Consider the following 19,454-nt stretch of genomic DNA (forward strand, 5'->3'; position numbering starts at 1 on the left):
ACGTACAGATCAGTGACCAAAAATACTAAGATTCCACTGCACCAAAAAGAATGACACCTACATGAAGTCGTACCTGACTTTAAAGTGTTTGGTTTATTATTATATCAGAAATGCTGCGATATGAATTCTAATTCCTGTAGTGCAATACAAAACTATATACTCTATATTCACTATACATACATGTAAAGGTTAGCTGCAGATATAAATATGCAGCACTAGTCAGCCCTGTTTTCATCCATCACACCTTATGTGTGTTATGTGGTCACACCTAGGAAATGATCTGTCGGCTGCCTGATCGTCCCTGAGAATCTCCAGCAGACACAGTATGTGGAGGCATCCAGAATTCATTGCATCAAGGTTCTACTTACATATATGAAGAGTAAATGCAGCAAGTCACATTCTCATTTACAGTAATTTTGTTTTGGCTTCATAAATATAACATATTTTTCGTTTACTGTGTTAACATGTGCAAGGTAAGAAAACAAAATTGGAAAGATATGGAGAGATATAACAAAATCTATAGAAATGAGTGTAGGCCATTGTAAGAAAAACAAACTATAAGACCATTCTAAAAATGATAAATGAGTCCTTCAGAAATCTGTCATACATTTGAATTAGCTACCACCAGGTGGCACCCAAAGACCTTTCTTGCAGAAATAATTTTCCTGCGAACAGATCAAGATGCAAACTGGGGTGAGATGAATGTGAGTCTCTACAGTTCTTTCATGGTTTCACAATAAGCAAGAGAACTGCACTGCACTGATGAAAACCCATAAATATCTTCTTGTTGCATCATTTCATTTATTAAAACTGTCTCACTGTTTTGTAGTCCACACCTCAATCTAACACCCTGCCTGATACCCTGCTGGTGCTATACCCTACACACACATACTGTACACCCACGCAAACACACACACACACACACACACACACACACACACACACACACACACACACACACACACACACACACACACACACACCTGCTGGGGAACAGCTCGATTTGTCTATATGAAGATAATCAGATGCTTAGTACTGCAAATAATCCCATGCCTACTGTATATGTGGTGTTTTTCCATCATTGGTTTAAAATATGTTTCAGTCATCTGAAAATGGTCAACTGTCATTAATGATAAAATGGTTTTACACTATTAAAGTGACACTATATTTGTCCATCATAAACAAAAAATAGTAATTTTCACATTCTAAAAGAAATCGCATCACTGTTACTTTCTATCGGCCGCTACATCTGATTTATCCCCAAAACAACATGAGATAATAAAGTAAATCACAAGTAGTTCTATGAAACCCACAGCCGTGCTTCCTGGTATGAATATTATCCCACAATCCACCAGCAAGATGCTACTACAAATTAGATGTCAATTTTTAATCAGTTTTACCTGCACCGAGTATGAGAACAGTACAGACTCTCTCCTACATGGAAATAAATATTTCATGTTTAGTGCTGGTGGGAGTGAGGATTGCGTGGATTACCCACCCTGCTGCCTACATCCCATAAATCCCCCTCAGTCCCACGAGGCTGCTGTCGGCTGCTGCAGCCTACGACTGCATCTGATGGATTCATGAGTTGGATTGAAGCTACGATGAACTTCATGAGGGTTCAGCTGCTTTTACATAAAACAAGGTGTGTGTTTGTGTGGTCCAGGTATTACTCATACTGTGGGGACCTAAATCTATAGTTACACTGTCAAATACTGGGACCTGTCTTCCTTAAGGGGAGAAAATACAAGTCCTCATAACGTAAATTATTAAATTGTAAGGCGATTAAATATTGTTAGGTTAAGGTTAGGTTAAGGTGTATTTTAAAGATAAGTTTAATGTTTAGGTTTAGGTTTAGGTTTTAGTTTCAGTTTCAGTTTTGGTTAAGGTAAGGTCAAGGTTAAGTTTAGGCTAAGGTTTAAATTAGGTTGAGGTTAAGGTTAGGCAAGTAGTAACTATGGTTAAGGTTAGAGAAAGGAAATCAATGTGATGTCATGGAAAGGTGACTGTGTGTGTGTGTGTGTGTGTGTGTGTGTGTGTGTGTGTGCGTGTGCGCGTGTGTGTGTGATCCTTCTCTCTTGTGATGAATCTTTGCTTTTAGAATTAACAGCAGCAGTTTTGCTGACTGTCTCTCCCATGCACATGTTTATCTCCACTCTCAACAGTCTCTAATGTATTTAATATTCATCAGAATAAACCTGACCTGAAGACATTTCCTTCTCTGCAGTGTCAATGTGACTCCATTGTTTGCAGATAACATTCAGCTCAGCCCCTGTGGCTGTGTGTTTTCCTGGATTGGCTCCCACTCTTTGTCTCCACACACCACTGTCCACAGGCTACAAGGCTGCACAGCATGCTAACACATTGTGGCATTTTGCCTGCTGCACAGATTCGGGTGCCCCACCACAGTCAGACGATGCCAGTATTCACACATCTGTTACTGTAACTGGCCAATGTAGTTCTATAGACCAGAGAGAAATCAGTGAGGGACTTTACAAACCTTTCACCCTGGGTCACGGGGACAGGCAGGTAAGTCTTTCCACACTATTGAGTGTGTCAGAGTTCACGAGATATTTCTTCTAGTCTAACGAATGTCATTAGCTAAATGTGTGTACATCAGAATCACCATCAGTCATGAAATGAATCGGCTCCATGATCAATTTAATTGATCCGAGATATTGTCAGTCAAAGGTTGGATTAGAAAATAGATTTGCTGTCAAGGTGGTATTTTACCAAACAAGCAGATGCTGCCAACCATCACAACACATGAGCCAAAAGATGGATTTAATAACTTCTGTCACTAAAACACTAAACACTCTGAACGTGTTGACTTTTTATATACGGTCTACGGTAACGATACAATGACTTGTGCAGATTTTTGATATTTTCTTGATCTCTTTTCTTTATCTGTCTTGACTTCCCAGTTCCACCTGACTCCTGACTTGACCTCTCTTCAACCCCTGTGCACACACACACTGTATGTACACCCACAGCTGTATTACTGTGGAAAAGAGGTCAGGACTAGACTCAACGCAACAAGACTCTATCATACATAGGAATCATATGTTCATTTTGCTCCCAGTCCTTATGCATATTTTCTAAACGACCATACTATACTATTTATTATCGTCTCTCTTGCCACAGTCTTTTTTTCTAACGTCCCATTCCTTAAATTGGATTTTAGGGTTTCGGCATCATTTGAAATGTGAAGCGCATGAATGGACAGGATTTGAGTCCATTTCCTGAGGTTTTCTAGAAAAAATAAATCTTCATCCTCTCTGTCTCACTGCCATATGTGAACAGGAGGAGCCTGTGATTCCTGTGGTAAAAGCAGAGAATGAGGTCATTGGATCTGCATCGTACTGTACTTTCACATATGGTGGTGAATGTGTGTAGTATTTGAGGTTGGAGAACAGGATTAAGAGACAGACACTCACAAGTTATTTGAAAAGAAAGAACTTAGTAATTATGAATATGTTACATGATTAACATAACAGATGGCTTTGAAGTAATTGAGGAAATTGTAATGAGCACTTTTGCCAGCAGATTTCATTACAATAGCTCCATGCTAATATTTTAATTAGTCTTCTTAAACCTCCTCTGGGAAATTTGCAGTCGAGACCTTTTTACTCCTGTTTGATCCAATGAGTTTCTAGACTTGACGATCAAAGTTTCTTTGGGTGGACTTATCTGTAGCACGAGAGGCAACATGCACTCAGTTTCACCATCACAGTGCAGCATACAGTGCCTGGTAGGCAACCTGCCCCCGTGAATAATCTATCAACCTCATTTATCCCTCATTTCAGTGCACTCCTTCAGTGACATTCATTCATTCGTGGTTTACAGCGCTCTGCTCTGGTTTGTCTGGTTGTGTAAGAGGTGAGGTGAAGTGAGAGGAGAGAGCAGAGCATGAAAAGAAGCCTGAGGCAAATGAGTCTTAGGAAGCTGAAGTTTGACGAATACATGGATGATATCTCATTTGAATAAAGGTTCTATAGATAGTGGGTTTCTTTTGATGTTTGATCTGTGTCAACACAGGGGCCCTCGTTCTTACAGTGTAATAAGACAAAATCTGTTATCTGATGACAAGTCAACTATCAATCCATTATCTACACTTCTCATCCTTTGAGGGGTCGCGGAGGAAGCTGGAGCAAATCCCAGCTGACATTGGGCGAGAGGCGGGGTACACCCTGGAGAGGTCACCCGGGTACAGCAGAGCCAACATATTGTGACAAAACCATTCACACTCACATCTATGGTCAATTTAGAGTCTTCAGTTAACCTAACCCAAATCTGCATGTCTCTGGACTGTGGGAGGAAGCTGGAGTACCCAGAGAAAACCCACACAGACATGGGGAGAACATGCAAACTCCACACAGAAAGACCCCACCCAAGGTGGGATAATAATCGTGAACCATCTTGCTGTGAGGCGACAGTACTAACACTGCTGCCCATGCTCATTGCATGATTCATGCAAGTTTAGTATATTAATTGCCGTACAGACAAAGGAGATTTTGAATCCTTTAGGCCTATGGGACCCTGTATAACCCTCTCTAACCCCTCTAGAAATAGAGGTTAGAGAGCTGAGCTTGATTTACCCCAAAAATTTTACTGACCACACTGACAAGCTGACCAAGCTTATTCAGACCAGCTCCTGCAAAATATTAGAGCATAACTGATTCCACCCAATTAGGGAGCACTTAATTGCCCAGGGAAGTGCAACATTAACTATATGCATGATTTTCTCCTTGACTTAAGCACCTTTAATTACATGGCACATTATGAGTATATATATCCTATCCTGGATCCATGTTTAATGACAAGTAAAACTGAAATTAACTCATTTGACCTCTTAAACTCTTCTAGGCGTAGTTTTCTATGTGCACATTCACTTCTTTGTGCTCGTCTTGGTGTGTGCTATTTGATGCATCAGTGCATTTCTGGTTTCTCGGCTGTACACACCTGCGTGCAACCCGGCAGACACAGCTTTTTGTTATGAGTGTAGGCGTGTACATGCTGTCTGTATACAATGCAACTTGCTCTTCTGCCTCCATTCAAACAGAGCTGTTGCCATTCACTGCCCCAGCTTGCACTCTGCACTACGCACTTAAGTCATTCACAAAGCTGCTTCCCCGCCACCTCTTCACGTGCGGATCACATGACTGCAGATGCTCCCGTGTACACCCAGGCACATGCATAAATAGCCAAGGAAGTTTATTCTGAATCAGTTTATGCTGCAGTGGAAAAGTAGAGCTAAATATGGAAACAAGCGAGCTAAAAACAGCAACCAACATCATTCACGCTTTGCCAAGTCAAGCATAAGCTCATGTTTAATTCAGAGAACTCTGGTATTCATAACTTCGTCTTGCTGCACCCGTGACACTGAACCCACTGCAGCACATAACTAGCACAGTTGCGCTAACACTATTCCACTGTCAATTTACATTACATCCTTGTTAGTAAGCATGCAAATCAAATTAAACCCCCATCGCAGTGGGGACCTCGCTGGCACAGTTTGAAATGAAGCCCCTGCTTCAAGGCGCGATGGGAGATGAGGAGTGATCATTAGAACTGGCTGGAGGGTAATGACGTCTTCTGCTACTGTGGCTCCAGTGACAGCACGGCTGACCATTACTTGCCATTTACGTCTTCTTGAATCATTTGCGTTGGTTCCTTCATTGACATTGCTCAACCACCATGAAGCGCATCTCTTATTCATTCCACATGGGCAGACACTAAAGAGGAGGAGGACATCTCATGCTTCCTCTGAAACATGTGTCGGTTTCTCTAATGACACAGTAATACATGCAGAGCCATGCATTAATGCAGACACTGACAGCTCAAGGTTAGTTGCCTCCGCAGGCCTGACCATCCATTGACACATCAGAGCAGAGATGCTCAACACTGGGAAAGGAAGAGGAGGAAAATCTCTTGATGCTGCACGATGTTCTCTGTGGAAACAGATCTAGACCTCTTCTGTGCCATAAATTTGTCGATGTTTATTGTCGTTGTTTGGTCTCTCAAAAGGAGCTTCTGTTGTACTGACATTGAAATATAAAGTATAAACGTATTTTTCAAATGTTGACATTACTAGTAATAGTAGTAATACTTTTTAATGTACAAATAAGATCTTTTGTGAGTTGATTTTTCAGCAAAAACATCATGTGTGGTGTACCTCAGGGATCAATTCTTGGGCTTCTTTTGTTCTCCCTCTAAATACTTCTATGTTTGTTCAATTTCAGTGGTGGAATATTCATACATTTCAGATTCATTCTAGAACAAACAGCAATACTACACTGTGAATTAGTCCTGTATTCAACATCTTACTTCAGTAAGATTTCCTACATGTAATACTATTTAATCGACCAGCAAGAACATCTTTTGTGAGTAGATTTTTTTATTTTTAGGCTACTTACTACTACATAATGTGTGGTGTACCTCAGGGATCGATACTTGGACCACATCTGTTATCCCTGTTATCAGATTCATACAAGTACAAGTAACAATGCTACAATGGGAATTAGTCCTCTATTCAAAATCTTACTGAAGTAAAAATATAGAAATATTATCCAATCTACTTTAAGTGAAGTTTTCTTACCCTGCTTTAATGCAAGACCCTTTGTTTGAATTAAAATACCTTTTTGTTTTGTCACCTGAACCAGTCTCCTGTATTTGGGTCCCCCTCCACACCTCACTCTGACACAAGTAAGACATAGCACTCCGTGAGGAGATTGAAAACCTTCTGACAAGCGAGTTGATTTTCTTATCACCAAGTGTAATTTTACCAAAAGAAAAGTATTTTGATTTTGGATGTAAATGGAATGATAACACTCACATACCTTTATTCATTTCTCTTCTATTTTTCATATTCTGGTCTCCTACATTTCGAAGTTTATGTTTTATTACCACCACTTTCTGTGGTTTTCTTTACTGAGTCTTCTCCTAACGACAGTGGTTAAAAACATGAGCACGTCCCCACCTCAAGTGGAGTCTAATAGAGCAAAGCGCTGTTCTTGCATTCTCCCCTCAATTGCACCAATAGCCTGGAGAGTCGTCTGTTGCTCCTCACTCTGTGTTACTCATTTTAAATTATGCTTATGCTCAGTCTTGTCAGTGGAAAGAAACATCCGCTATATGGGCCAGTGGGTGACTTGGTTTGTCAGTTTTTATCTTTGTCTTCTTGTTGTACAGCGTGTACTGAAGCCTTCTAGCACTTATTCATATTTTATTTTCGTGGAATACAAATACGATACGCTCTGAACCCTATACACTAAAACAAAATCGGTTCCACCCTGAAATAATATTAAAACTCTGGAAAATAGACCCTGGATCTCATATTCACATGCAGATGATAGTATTTCACATCAAATGCAGATGACACTATCACACCACAGGTCTGGGATACATGGCAAACGTCTCATTGGGAGCAAACAGAGACTTGTGTAAAGTTTCCACCTCACTTGCTTCAGCGAAAGTATCGGTGTATCTGCGTTGGGAGGCAGGTCGGAAAAGACGGTAGGGTGTGAACAGAGAGAGGTGAGAGATTCGCAGAAGAGGTGTGATACTGCAGATTCCTCACTTTCATGTGTTCCCCTGCAGATAGTCTAATATCTGGTTCTGTGTGATCATACTTGCTCCCTCGTCCTTTGTGCTGGGGACTCAATTATTCATCAGATCCACCTAATTACCTGTGGAAATAAAAACATTTATGAGGTACGCAGACATACAGAGATTCCCTCCGTCTGAAATCACTTATTCCAGCTCAGGAGGGTGGTAACGTTTTCTAGGGGAAAAACATATAAACTAAATAAATCACACATCTTGTTGAATTCGCTGAAGTATGGTGTGAGTCATGTTTCTTGACATATTGTTAGTTTAAAGCCTCACAATGATGAGTGACATCGAGAAATTGAATAAGACTGCGGCTTTCACCACAACACAAACCTATTGTGCTCTGATTTTAGAACGAGATGCTTCTGAGCTGAACCAGTTTCTGGTTGGTATTTATTATAGATTTTAGGTCTTTAATTTAAAGCCTCTACATGTTTTAACACTGCTGACACTCATCGCTCCTTTAGGGAGGGTCTGCTAGAGACAAAGCAGACTATCTTTGATCACTTGGAATTAAATAGAACATAAAGATTATAAGGATTTTTCTTTTTTACATTGTTGGGCTGTCGAATGCTCTGAAGATAAGAAAACACAGCACTCTGCTTCCATTTGTATTACTCTAAAGTAAGGTAGGAAATTGCACGCTCTAAATCAAGTTACTTTTCATAGTAGAACTGGTCATCCATGAAAGTTGTAAATTGTGGCAGCACTCTGGTGAACACCTCATATCGTAGCACCCTAAATAACAATGTAATTACTGAACATACAAGCTACCAATAAAATATCTAGCAAGAAGTGCAGTGAATCAGGAAATAAAAAATGTTTCTCTTAAGTAGAGGGGCCTAAAAAAATTACACTATAGTAATTTTAAATTACAGTATATACAGAGCATACATCCCGTCACAACAGGTATGACATAAAAAGGAACCAAACTGCATACGGAATACTTACTTGGTGAAACAAAAACTTATATATACCGCATGATATATTGTCTTTCTTTGCTCGCACACATTGAATATCCATTACATTACATTACATGTCATTTGGCAGATGCTTTTATCCTAAGCCACTTACAATTAGTGCATTCAACATCAATCAGGGGCCATTTAGGGGTTCAGTATCTTGCCCAAGGACACTTCGGCATGCAGATGGGGAAGACTGAGGATTGAACCACCAAGGTCAACCACTCTACCCCTCAGCCACAGCCGCCCCACAACCACAGTATTAATGTTTGATATCCAATAAACCTCCACAATTTTAGTTTGTAAGTGTAACTTTTAATATTTGGCTCCTGAAATGCTTTAATAATAAGACCGTAGATTTATACCATGATTGCAACCTGCAGCCTTCTTCCCTTGTATTTAAATATTTGTCTTGGTAACTCAGTGAGTGTTTTACTGATACACCCTGTACATACTGATGAGTTAAATAGAATGGAAGTGTGGCACCTTAAACTTTATCCACATCAACAAACCTTTTATGGTCTTAAAATAGTGGAATAATTCTGTCAATAGACCATTTAATCCTCCTTGTTATCTGTAATAGAATGAGTCAGACACAAAGACGATGTTTTAATAAGCTCATCAAATATTTAAGATGTCTGTTTAACACATGGACATGCTCAAAGAAATAGTGTCACTTTCAAGTGTAACATGGACGTATAGATTCAATCTTGAAAGCTTTACAAATCCGATGTATCTTTCTGCTTGACCTGAAAGCTGACTTTAGGCTTCACGGACAAATGGGTACACTTCTGAACAACAGGCCCCTGTGATTCAGAGTGTGTAGCAGTGTGTGCTCTCAGACCCTGAACACGCTGACATTTTGAGGCTCTACATTCACCGGTGGCTATTTCTCCACCTAAATTTACCCTGCGTTTTGTACAAAGTTTGTCCTCTGTGAGTTTAAGTGCAAATGGAAATTCCAGAACTCGCTAGAATGGCTCCCTTTTTCCTGTCTACGCCCCGAGTGTTTCCTGCCCGCTGCATGACTAGGTGTGTTGACTTTTAGATTAAAGCGTCTGACTTTGGGGGTACATTTTGGTCTGACTGTGGGAAAGGGTGTTGATTTCTCCGGGTCATCCAGCTATCACACACTGACTCTCCACTTAAAGCTTCCTCTGGCTCCTATATAATCTTCCCCTCTTCAAACAGAGGGAACGTCGGATAGAGGATCGGTTTAAAATGTAGCTCTGCCTAATTAGAGGCCTCACAGCCGACGTCTCAAGTCTTCTTTTGTCCAAATGCAGTGTATCGTTACTCCCAGTGTTCTGTTGCCCTGTCATAGACATGTCCATTAGTGCTATTAGCTGCCATGTTAGGTAACTCTGCCCTTTTTAATGAATGCCAGCACACAGAGGGCCTTTAGCTGAGAACTTCCTCACTTCCTGTGAAGGTAAATATTATGTTTGTTTTCTTGACTGTATCCACAGCAGGGATGTCGCGTGTGTGATGTGTAAATTCGTCTGTAAACCACTCTGGAGACCGTGAGATTACTTTACAAATGGAGCCTCACAGAGGCCTGCTTCACTGCACCTGAACAATACAGTAGTTCATTCACAGACTCTGGCCGTCTCTCACTGTGATAAAAATCAAGCCTTTTTAAGTAACGATGAGGAGAGAGGGGAAGAACGCTGCTCTGTTCTAAAAGTTCAAAAACAAATAGCTTTTGCATTACCGTATTACCTTGGAACTGACTCATCCTTGTGTGCCATCATTACGGCGGTTTGTATAAACTCAGTTCTGACAGCACTTAGATAAAAAGACTGATATAAGCTGCACAAAGGAGTAAGAAAGGAATATAGTATATAATATAATACTATAATATATAAAATAAATAGGTGATTTTAATCATTTAATTACTAATAACTAATTAAAGACACAAGTATCTCCCCAAAAACTACACAGGTGTGTACGGAGCCAATCCCCAAGCCTCATCCTACAAAAAAAACCCACTATGTACAGCGTATACATTCATATTCACATCCAAGTGACAAAACCAGCTACAATAGATTCTATCCAGGTAATTTGTTCATATGTGACGTATTACCGCTCTGTATATATAACACCATGTGACCAACTTCATTTCTCAACACTGAAACAAGTGGAAATGAACTTGACACTCGATTCAATCGACTCTCAGATCAATATTCTTGAGGCCACCTGCCGTCAGTTTGAAAGAATCTCACGCCTGGATTAGGGCCCGGGAACACAACAGGAGGTGTGGGGTCTATTTTTAAAGCAACAGAATCACTCGCATATGACATATGGATGTGAATATAAAAAAAAATAACAGTCAAGCAGACATGTGCACTATTTGGTGCCTGATGGCATATAGCTACATATAAGGCTCATCTCAGTTACATCAGACTGAAGACACGTCTGTAGTGTGAAAACTATCAACCTATCTTTGCCTTGAGGAGAAGAAAGCTCCTAATATAGATGAGGTGAAAATGATTAAGTCAAATACTGTTACTTAATGGAGGCACTGCTGGGTGGTGCTTCACTGGGATGTGATGGATGTTTGACAGAATGAAGAGAAACAGACACAGCGTGGTGGTATGAAGTGATTAAATAGGTTTATTTGATTTACAGACATGTACATTTTCTATCAACCCCCGGAGGGAGCATCACAGTTCAGTTCTAGAATAACATCCTTTGATTTCTCCGCCACCTCTCCTGTATTGACTTGCTCTAAAAATAAAAATAACCTCTGTTTTCTGTTCAACATCAGAAATAGGTCTCTTTTTACACGATTCTTGTATGACAAGAAGTAGCATATTCTCAAAACATCACTTCAGTGATTATTAACACAGAATTACTCGACACAATGGACTTCTACTCCTAGAGGGTTGGTGCTAAATCAACTAAATTTGGCAAAAGTGAAACGCAATTCGTGACCCATCTGACCAGAGCCAAGGGTCCTTCTGATATAGATAGATGACAACATGTCAGCACTTACTGTGAGCATGACTTGACAGAAGTTGATGCCAGCCTATGGTTCAAATAAATCCCTGAACATTAAGTGTGCAAAATGACTTGTTCTTGTTCTTCTTCTTTTCCAGGAAAAAAAAACACACATACATGAGCTACAAAAATGAATGCAAAAGTATTGCACCCTAACAATGACACCAATATGTCGTCTTCAAAGCATCACATTGCATTTCTTTAGTTCTCTCGGTGAGGAAAAGGTGTGAGATGTCCGATTTATGATCACAGTAAACAGGAAGTGATGTAGAAAGGTATTGTGTTGATTCATTGTGATACAAAAGGTTGAACAAACAGGCATTTTCTAAAACCCAAGGACATATAACAAAGTGTAATATACTCAAACCATAAACTTCCCTTTATAGATTATTCTTCATTATGGTAACAAACAAATAAATACATTGCATCCAAGCCATCATTTACAATATATTAAAAGTTGCTGCGTGATATAGCTATATATATATTTATCTCTATTGTAGTTATTAGAAAAACTCATTTGGTAACATTAAAAAAAAACGGTAAAAGGAAGGTAAGAAGCTTAGTTCGTTAAGAAGATGTAGGTGTGTAAACACATCAGGTTGGACAGAATCACATTCAGAGAGCTCCACGCATGTTGGAGAGAAGCTAAAGCTAATGATCTGGCAACAAGGACACAGCCCACACAGCACCCGCACACAGCACCCGCACACGGCCAGTGAGTCACGCTCGCACATCTACGCTACAACAGCCAGCCCGGTGTCTCCCTTTCTTCCTCCGCTCAGGTCAATCCATCCCCCTCCTCCGCCCCCTCCTCCTCCTCTTCCTCCTCCTCCTGTGTCTTCTTGAAGGTCAGCAAAGTGCTTTTTTTCCCTTTTATGCACACGCTTCCACAACTCTGACTACATTAGTGGCTTCAAGGTTTCAGTAAAATTGTATCCACCAGGTAACACACTACAAAAACAGGATCCTAATGAAGCTAGTGCCTTTGTACAGAGAAGGAACTAGCTGTAGTCCTCCTCCCGGGCCCTGCATTTCATTTGCATAATTACATGTAAGATAATGCATAGCGTGATAAAATCAAATCCAGGTTTTCTGTCTATTGTGTATTTCTACTTCCTATGGAAATCTTGATGTCGACTTCTGGCGCAGGTATTGAGGGGGACTCAGCTCCTGCAGTGACATCTGAGGATCTGCTTTCGAGGGGAGATTCCTCACTTATCCATTATAAGTGATAAGAGGCCCCCGTCAGTCAGACCTGGGGCTGATGGATTTCCTCTTCCTGTCTGGGATTTCGATTTCTAATAATCTGACGAGTGGGACTCTAGCTCTTTACAAAGGTCCTTTCTACTGATAGTGGAATGGGATATCTACAATTGCGAGGGGGAAACGATCTCTTATAACAATGGCTGTTATTGTAACCAGCATGGACGGGACTGGAATCCGTCATTAAAAGTGACTCGGCCCCTGTGTGGGTGTGTGTGTCCAGAAATTTAAAACCAACCATCAGCGAGCTACCCCCTCTAAAGGGAAACCCAGCTCACTGATAAGGCAGTGTGGATAAAAACCGTTGGTTTGCATGAAAAAAAAAAGCTTCCTATGTACACAGAAACTCAGGTGTTCCTCCTTAAAAGCCAAAAGAGTAGCATGTCACGTACTTTTGGGAAAAGAACATTATAAATGATAAAAAATATATAATCCAGTGTCTGCTTAAAAGAGCCTAGATTGCTTCATCTTCCTTCTGAAACAATCATAGACCGTAACCTCCAGTTTAAAATCCATAATCACACAATAAAGAGAATAAAAAAATCACAAGCAACCTTATGAAAAATAATGTGCAGAAAAATCTGATCTCTGTCATGTCCTGTGGCACTGTCTACACTGATTTAAGTGCTAAAAGCTAAAAACTAAGAACACACATACGAGGGTCATAGGAAACAGCTGCGGATGGGAAAGCTCCGATTTTTAAGGCCGATTCACTGACCTTTAGACGGTAACACTTTTTGGCTCTCGGTTGGCGGTCATGTTTACATGCACAGCGAAATTTGGATCGATAATGAGAATACTGCATTCAATCGTGTAAACAAGTTCATGTTGTTAATACTGCGATAAGATGTGCAGAGGGATGTGATGTCGGTCACATTGGCGGACGTTTGAACCCATGCAACACTTTTAGAATCGTTGTCCTTGCAGCACATTTTAACAAGGTGCAACACTTGCTCCACGTAACTTGAATTTTACAGCTACTCAAAGTGTTGAAAGTCTGGGTAGAACAAATTGTGGAAAATCGGCATGGGAGCAACATGGACACCAGAGGAGCTTCGTGACAGCAGGTGTTCGTATAAACAGCAGGATCGGACCAATTTCTAAGCCAAAAGCCGAATTATCGTGTGCATGTAAACATAGACAGTGATGAAGTCATGAGGGTTGTTGGTGGTCAGTGCAAAGTCTGAAGGAATGTAATGACGCTATGGCACTTGGTGCAGATCGACAGCCAATGAAACAGACAGACATACAGAGACAGACAGGCAGACAGACAGGGCAGGTTCATGATCAGCATTCAGTAGTATGGCATCAGGAGTTGGAGGGGAACATGTTTTTCTTTTTTTTCTTCTTTTTTTGTTGCCAACTCAACCTCCTCCCTGGAAGGTTCAGTGGATCACAGACAGAGGTGAGGAGGACACCAGCTGTTGGTCAGGTGGCTCCGGCACACCAGCACACTAGCACGCCGCTAAGCGTGTTCCCACCAGCCTGTGATTTAGAGGCAGTTCAGGAAGGGGCAAGACGCTCCCTCATTCCAGTTCTGAACAGCCTCAATGAGCGTGTTAAAAGGAAGAGCAGCAGGAGTGAGGAAGAGGAGGAAGAGGAGGAGGAGGAGGAGGAGGAGGAGGAGGTGGAGGTGGAGGAGGAGGATCGTGGTGGTGATAACAGGGAAGTTGACCCCGGGTGGAGTTTCAAAGAGGTGGATCAGCTGCCCTCCCTTTTTATCTCCATGTTGTCATCCTTGTCGAGTTTGGAGGCTCCTCGTTGGTTGTCACCTGAGAGAGAGAGAGAGACAGAGAGGGAGGGGAGGGGAGGAAACAGAGCGGTTAGAGTCCGGCATCACCACAGGACATTCTCATGTAATTAATGTTGAGGTTGAAAGCTCCTGGGCCATCTGTTAGGACCTTCCTGATAACGTCTGCCCACCAGGACCAGCCTGTGACCTAAATATTTTCCTGCACAAAGCATACCAACACATAACAGTTTGTTTAATGCAGACTCACCCCCAATCTGTACAGCAGCAAGCTATAAGCCACAGAAACACACATGTATCTGCAGATGGGGGTTTTCATTTGATACATATGTGCTTCTTCCTCAGTGTCTCATCACATATTTTTCAGAACACAATTTGACTGACTGACTGTTATACTAAGTATTAGTACAAAGAGTAAAATGTACTTGTTCCCCAGCTGAATGGTTGAAGTCAGTGTTGAATTATTATTAGATTATCAGTACTGATAAATACATGTTTAGGAAGAGTTTCCATGTTGTATTGGTTTGTATTGGTAGGTTTGAGCTAATTGACCTATGTTATATCCTTTTGGATTGTTTAATCCACAAAAACTGTTAGTATTTTATAGAATGAGTATATTGGTTTTCAAAGTAAAGAGTAATCATGGCTGTCAAGTAAATGTAGCAAAAAAGAGTAATAAATGAAATATCTCTCTCAAATTTAGTGAAGAAGACAGAAGCATTAAAATTAAAATATGCAAAAAAAGATGTACAGTAAGTGTACTCTTCATTTCCACCATTACTTCTTTTCTTCTTCTTTGTTTGGTTAATTAGCGGTTGGCAAACAACGTCAAGGTGCATTACCACGGCATACTATATTTCTTCCTCTTCTTCTTCTTTGCTCGAATAATAATTGCTTTTCGTGCTCTACATACCGAGGACTGGAAAATGCCTTTGATTCAAAGGAAATGTCACTAAAATTCTTCTTCATTTCAATCAAGAAGAAGAAGAAGACAGAGTAGAAGGCGGTAATGCACCTTGAAGTTGGTCGCCACCCGCCAATAAACCGAACAAAGAAGAAGAAGACACTGTTTATTTGCATTGGGCTCACTCAGTCAAATTTATAGACTGTTATATTTAATTGTTCATTAAAATACTACACCCTTCTCTACATTAACACATAAACATAACTGTGGAGCCAGAGGGGAAAGTGTACTTCATACTGGCTCATTAAGCGTGCATGCTGCCATGCTTGTGATCTCTTCAGAATGCCTGAGAGAGATGGCGGAGCGTCCCGCTGTTTGTTGTGGTCTGTCATCACCGTGCCCTGGATGCTCCACTGCAGGAGCTACGGCTGCTGCTACAATAGGATTAGTGCGGGGAGCTTGGCAGAGCAATGTTATGAGCTAGTGTCTTGCACTCTCAAACACACACATACACACTCCCAACAGACATCGACAAATACAGATATACACACTTGTGCATATATACACATCCCGACGTAGTGATGAACTCCAGAAAGACAGCGTCATGCAAATAAGGGTAATTATCTTAAACAGGGGGATTAGCGGATTTTCTAAAACAATGTGTTTTGTGGTAGAGATCAATACATTCCTCTCTGGGATTAACCGTTTTCCCTCAATTAATAAACTGTAAACTCCGAAATGTTTGAGCCAAAAAACGTGTTTCAGTGTAAGCGTTGAGATAATCAGAGGTATGTGTTGGCCTGCCTCCCCACGGATTCACTATCCCTGTGCTGGAGACTGTTGGCCTCTCAAGCCAAAGGGAGGTCTGATTGGTCTGGCAGGGAAACAAACGCTAATCAACCTGACTTGATGTGGTTTTTGGCTGGGAGGACGCAAATCATGACTGATCATCGCCAGACTGACATTGCTATACTGTCGATGTGACTGGCTTCACGTTCAAGGACAGATGGAAGGAAGCAGTGACTGGTCTTGTTAAAGAGACCGAAGAAGTGTGAAAGGGAGAGGGGCTTTGGTTTCTGCCTTTTCCGTTATTCATCTGATCACGAAACAAGACGAGCTGAGGGTCAATGGGCTTTCGGAAAGGTCTTGTAAGCTGGAGGTCACATTAGAGCCAGGCTGTGTGTGTGTGTTTGCATGTGTGTGTGTGGCCTGTGGTTTCTGCCCATCGAGAACCCACTGAACACTGCCGACTCAGGACTCATAGCTTGTGCTGCATGATAAGAGCACAAAGAAGGAACGTATGCGTCTGCAGCTGTATAAACACTTTTAACAGTTAAAGTTTGCACTGCAGCGACTAAATCAGAGATTTGCCACGACATAAATTTCCTCCCTGATATACCACAGGATGTCTGGTTACTGAGTAAATGTGTTTGGAGCTGTGCTGTCAGATCTCACGCTGATCGTTTGACAGTCCCCGGCTCGGGGATGTCCCCTGTTCATCGTGCAGTGTGGGGTGAATCAGTCAGTGGAGGCTGCTTCCTCCTGCAGAAGAAGTTAATTGGATCTTAGTGTATCTGATCTCCAGTGGGATTGCAGCACCAGAGATTAATAGCTTGCGATGTATAACAGCTTTGCCGATCCCTGCATCCCTTCATCCTCATTTATTCGGTGGCCGTGTGTGTCTTTTCTCCTCCTCCACTAAATTTCCCTCCGTCACTTCCACTCACTGTTATAAAACGTTTTTTTTTTTGCTATTTAAATACTTGACCACAGGGCCATATTTCTTCCTTTCTCCTCTAATTGTTTCTCACGGCAGTATGTTGTGGCTCTGGGGTCAATGTAAAGGATGTCAACAGAGAGTGGGTGAACTGTGAACTGTATTGATCTGCGAGTGAGGCCCAAGGGAGGAAGTAGTGCTTGTCACTGATTGGATTATCCTTCAAAACAATTGGTTGAAAATCTGTCAGCCAAGAGCCCCTTAGTGGGTTCTTCTTAGACTTGAAATGATCAGTTCATAGGAAAATTCAAATCTGGCCTCTTGAAACTGTAAGTATCTATACTTAGTCCCATCTGACAACATGGGGAAAATGCTTTGGCTGCTGTGTGTGACAGAGGACTGACGGAACCCTCAGGCTGACGGCGTAAACTGCCACTGAAACATGATTTGTGTTACAGCCTTGCGGGAGCCTTTCATGTCACCTGTCATTAGCTGTGAATGCTAATGTGACCCTGCTGGTGGTAGCAGCGCTGCCGCATTACCACAGTCAGACCACACAAAGCTACAAACCATGTCGCCCTGATACTGCAGTGTTTTCCAAAGCAGACCTATTTTTAGACTTATTTCATCCCTCCAACACTGCCATCGCCTCACATTCATCTGTGCACCATGCAAGTTGCTTGTGATGGGAAATACATCATACGACTGCACTCCTTTTTTTATTTTTTACCAGAAATTATGTGGTGATGCAACTGCAAGCACATATTGTTTGTAACTTTTGTTGTGAGCATATGTAAGGAAACTTCATTTGAAATTCAGAAAGCTGCAGATGAAAAGGAGAACTCCCTGCAACATATCTCTCGAATTTGTATCTACACCCTGGATTATTATTTATAGATCATCAGTCTTTGCTTTTCTTACCTCAGGAAACAAGGTTAATATTTCAGCCCTGTCCGTTTGTCCTTTGGCAAGATTACGCAAACACTACAGGACGGATTTCCATAAAACTTTGTGGAAGGATGGGGGGGTCAGGGAAGAACATATATATGACTAGCATATAAATCAAATAGAAAGAAAGCACCGGACTGGACGACCTTCCTCCGCCTGCTGCACTGTGACACTCAGCATGAATTTGGCCCTTCTAACTAAATATCCACTAATATGACTACTGCCCACAAATACTCTGAGTAGTTGCAATTTTGGCAGATGATCAAACTGCTTTTGAAAGAAATCCTGCAATTTTATCCCTAGACTTTTCAAAGTTGAGTATTTGTAAGTAAACTTATGATTAAACCTTTGTTGCAAACTGATAAATTCACTCAGAAGAAACAGGAAATTATTGGGAGGTGGTTATGATAAACGCACCAGTCAGTATACACCTTCATGACCTATTTCTTTATACACAAATAAACCCAGGTAACTTTAGAAGGGAATGATTAGCGAGGGGTAAACCTTGAACCTTTGGCTCAACATGATAACCTTTACACATAAGTCACAACAGTTCCCTTGTCCTTCTAATCAGCAAGTCAGAGTTTAATCTTATTATTCTTTATGTGCCATTGTCCTACTGTGCTGGGTTGTCTGGTGTGCTGCCAATATTGTGCCCCCTCAGTTAATAATCAGTTTTGCACCATGTGTGAGAGTCTGATAAAGACAGGAAGGGGAGAAGGCAGCTCAGGTTTTGATAAGATGCCAGAGAGTCGGTCAAATAATCAACCCTCCAAGAATGTAGAAACACTCCAGAGTACAATGGGATGGGAAATGAATCATTGATCAATCATTTGTGTATCATTATGTTTATCACCCGCAGTGTTTACCAGACCATAAAGCTCTGCACAGCCTCGGGTCAACGTGTCTGTTTAGGGGGAAAAACTTGTTTTCAGGGGTCTCTGACGAAAACAGCTCTACATGATGCCTGCCAGGTAATGAGGAAGGAGCTTTATAAATGGTAATGTTCCAGGACCGTCTCTTTGTTATTAACGACGTTAACTGCTCATGGAACTGCTGATGTGAAAAACACTAAAAGTGTAAAAAGCTTCTTTATGGGAAAAGGGGAATTTACCTGGTCATACCTTGACTGTGGAGGGTGGAAGTGCCAGCTGGCTCAACCTGCAGAGAGAGAGAAGAATTGTTTTAGGAATCAAGGATGCACATCAACTTTAAGACAGCTCCTTTAAAACCACATGCAGCATGTATTACCTATATGCCAGGGAGGTTGTGTTTTGACCCCTGCCCAATTGTTTG

The 19,454-nt window shown here is 41.3% G+C and overlaps 1 protein-coding gene across 2 annotated transcripts in view; it reads right to left on the bottom strand.

Annotated features, from left to right (window-relative positions):
- Positions 1-11,163: 11,163 nt before the first annotated feature.
- spns2 (spinster homolog 2 (Drosophila)) overlaps positions 11,164-19,454 on the bottom strand; it is a 68,376-nt gene continuing 60,085 nt past the window's right edge. The window contains exons 12-13 of one of the 2 annotated variants that reach the window (XM_035178018.2): positions 19,283-19,319; positions 11,164-14,611 (exon numbers count right to left, since the gene is read on the bottom strand). In XM_035178018.2, coding sequence (XP_035033909.1) covers positions 14,558-14,611; positions 19,283-19,319 — 91 coding nt within the window. In that variant the 3' untranslated portion in view covers positions 11,164-14,557. Of the gene's footprint in view, positions 14,612-19,272; positions 19,320-19,454 lie in introns of both variants that reach the window. The other variant, XM_035178019.2, reaches the window with a different exon arrangement.

Source organism: Hippoglossus stenolepis, chromosome 15, assembly GCF_022539355.2.
Source record: "Hippoglossus stenolepis isolate QCI-W04-F060 chromosome 15, HSTE1.2, whole genome shotgun sequence".
Lineage (NCBI taxonomy): Eukaryota > Metazoa > Chordata > Actinopteri > Pleuronectiformes > Pleuronectidae > Hippoglossus > Hippoglossus stenolepis.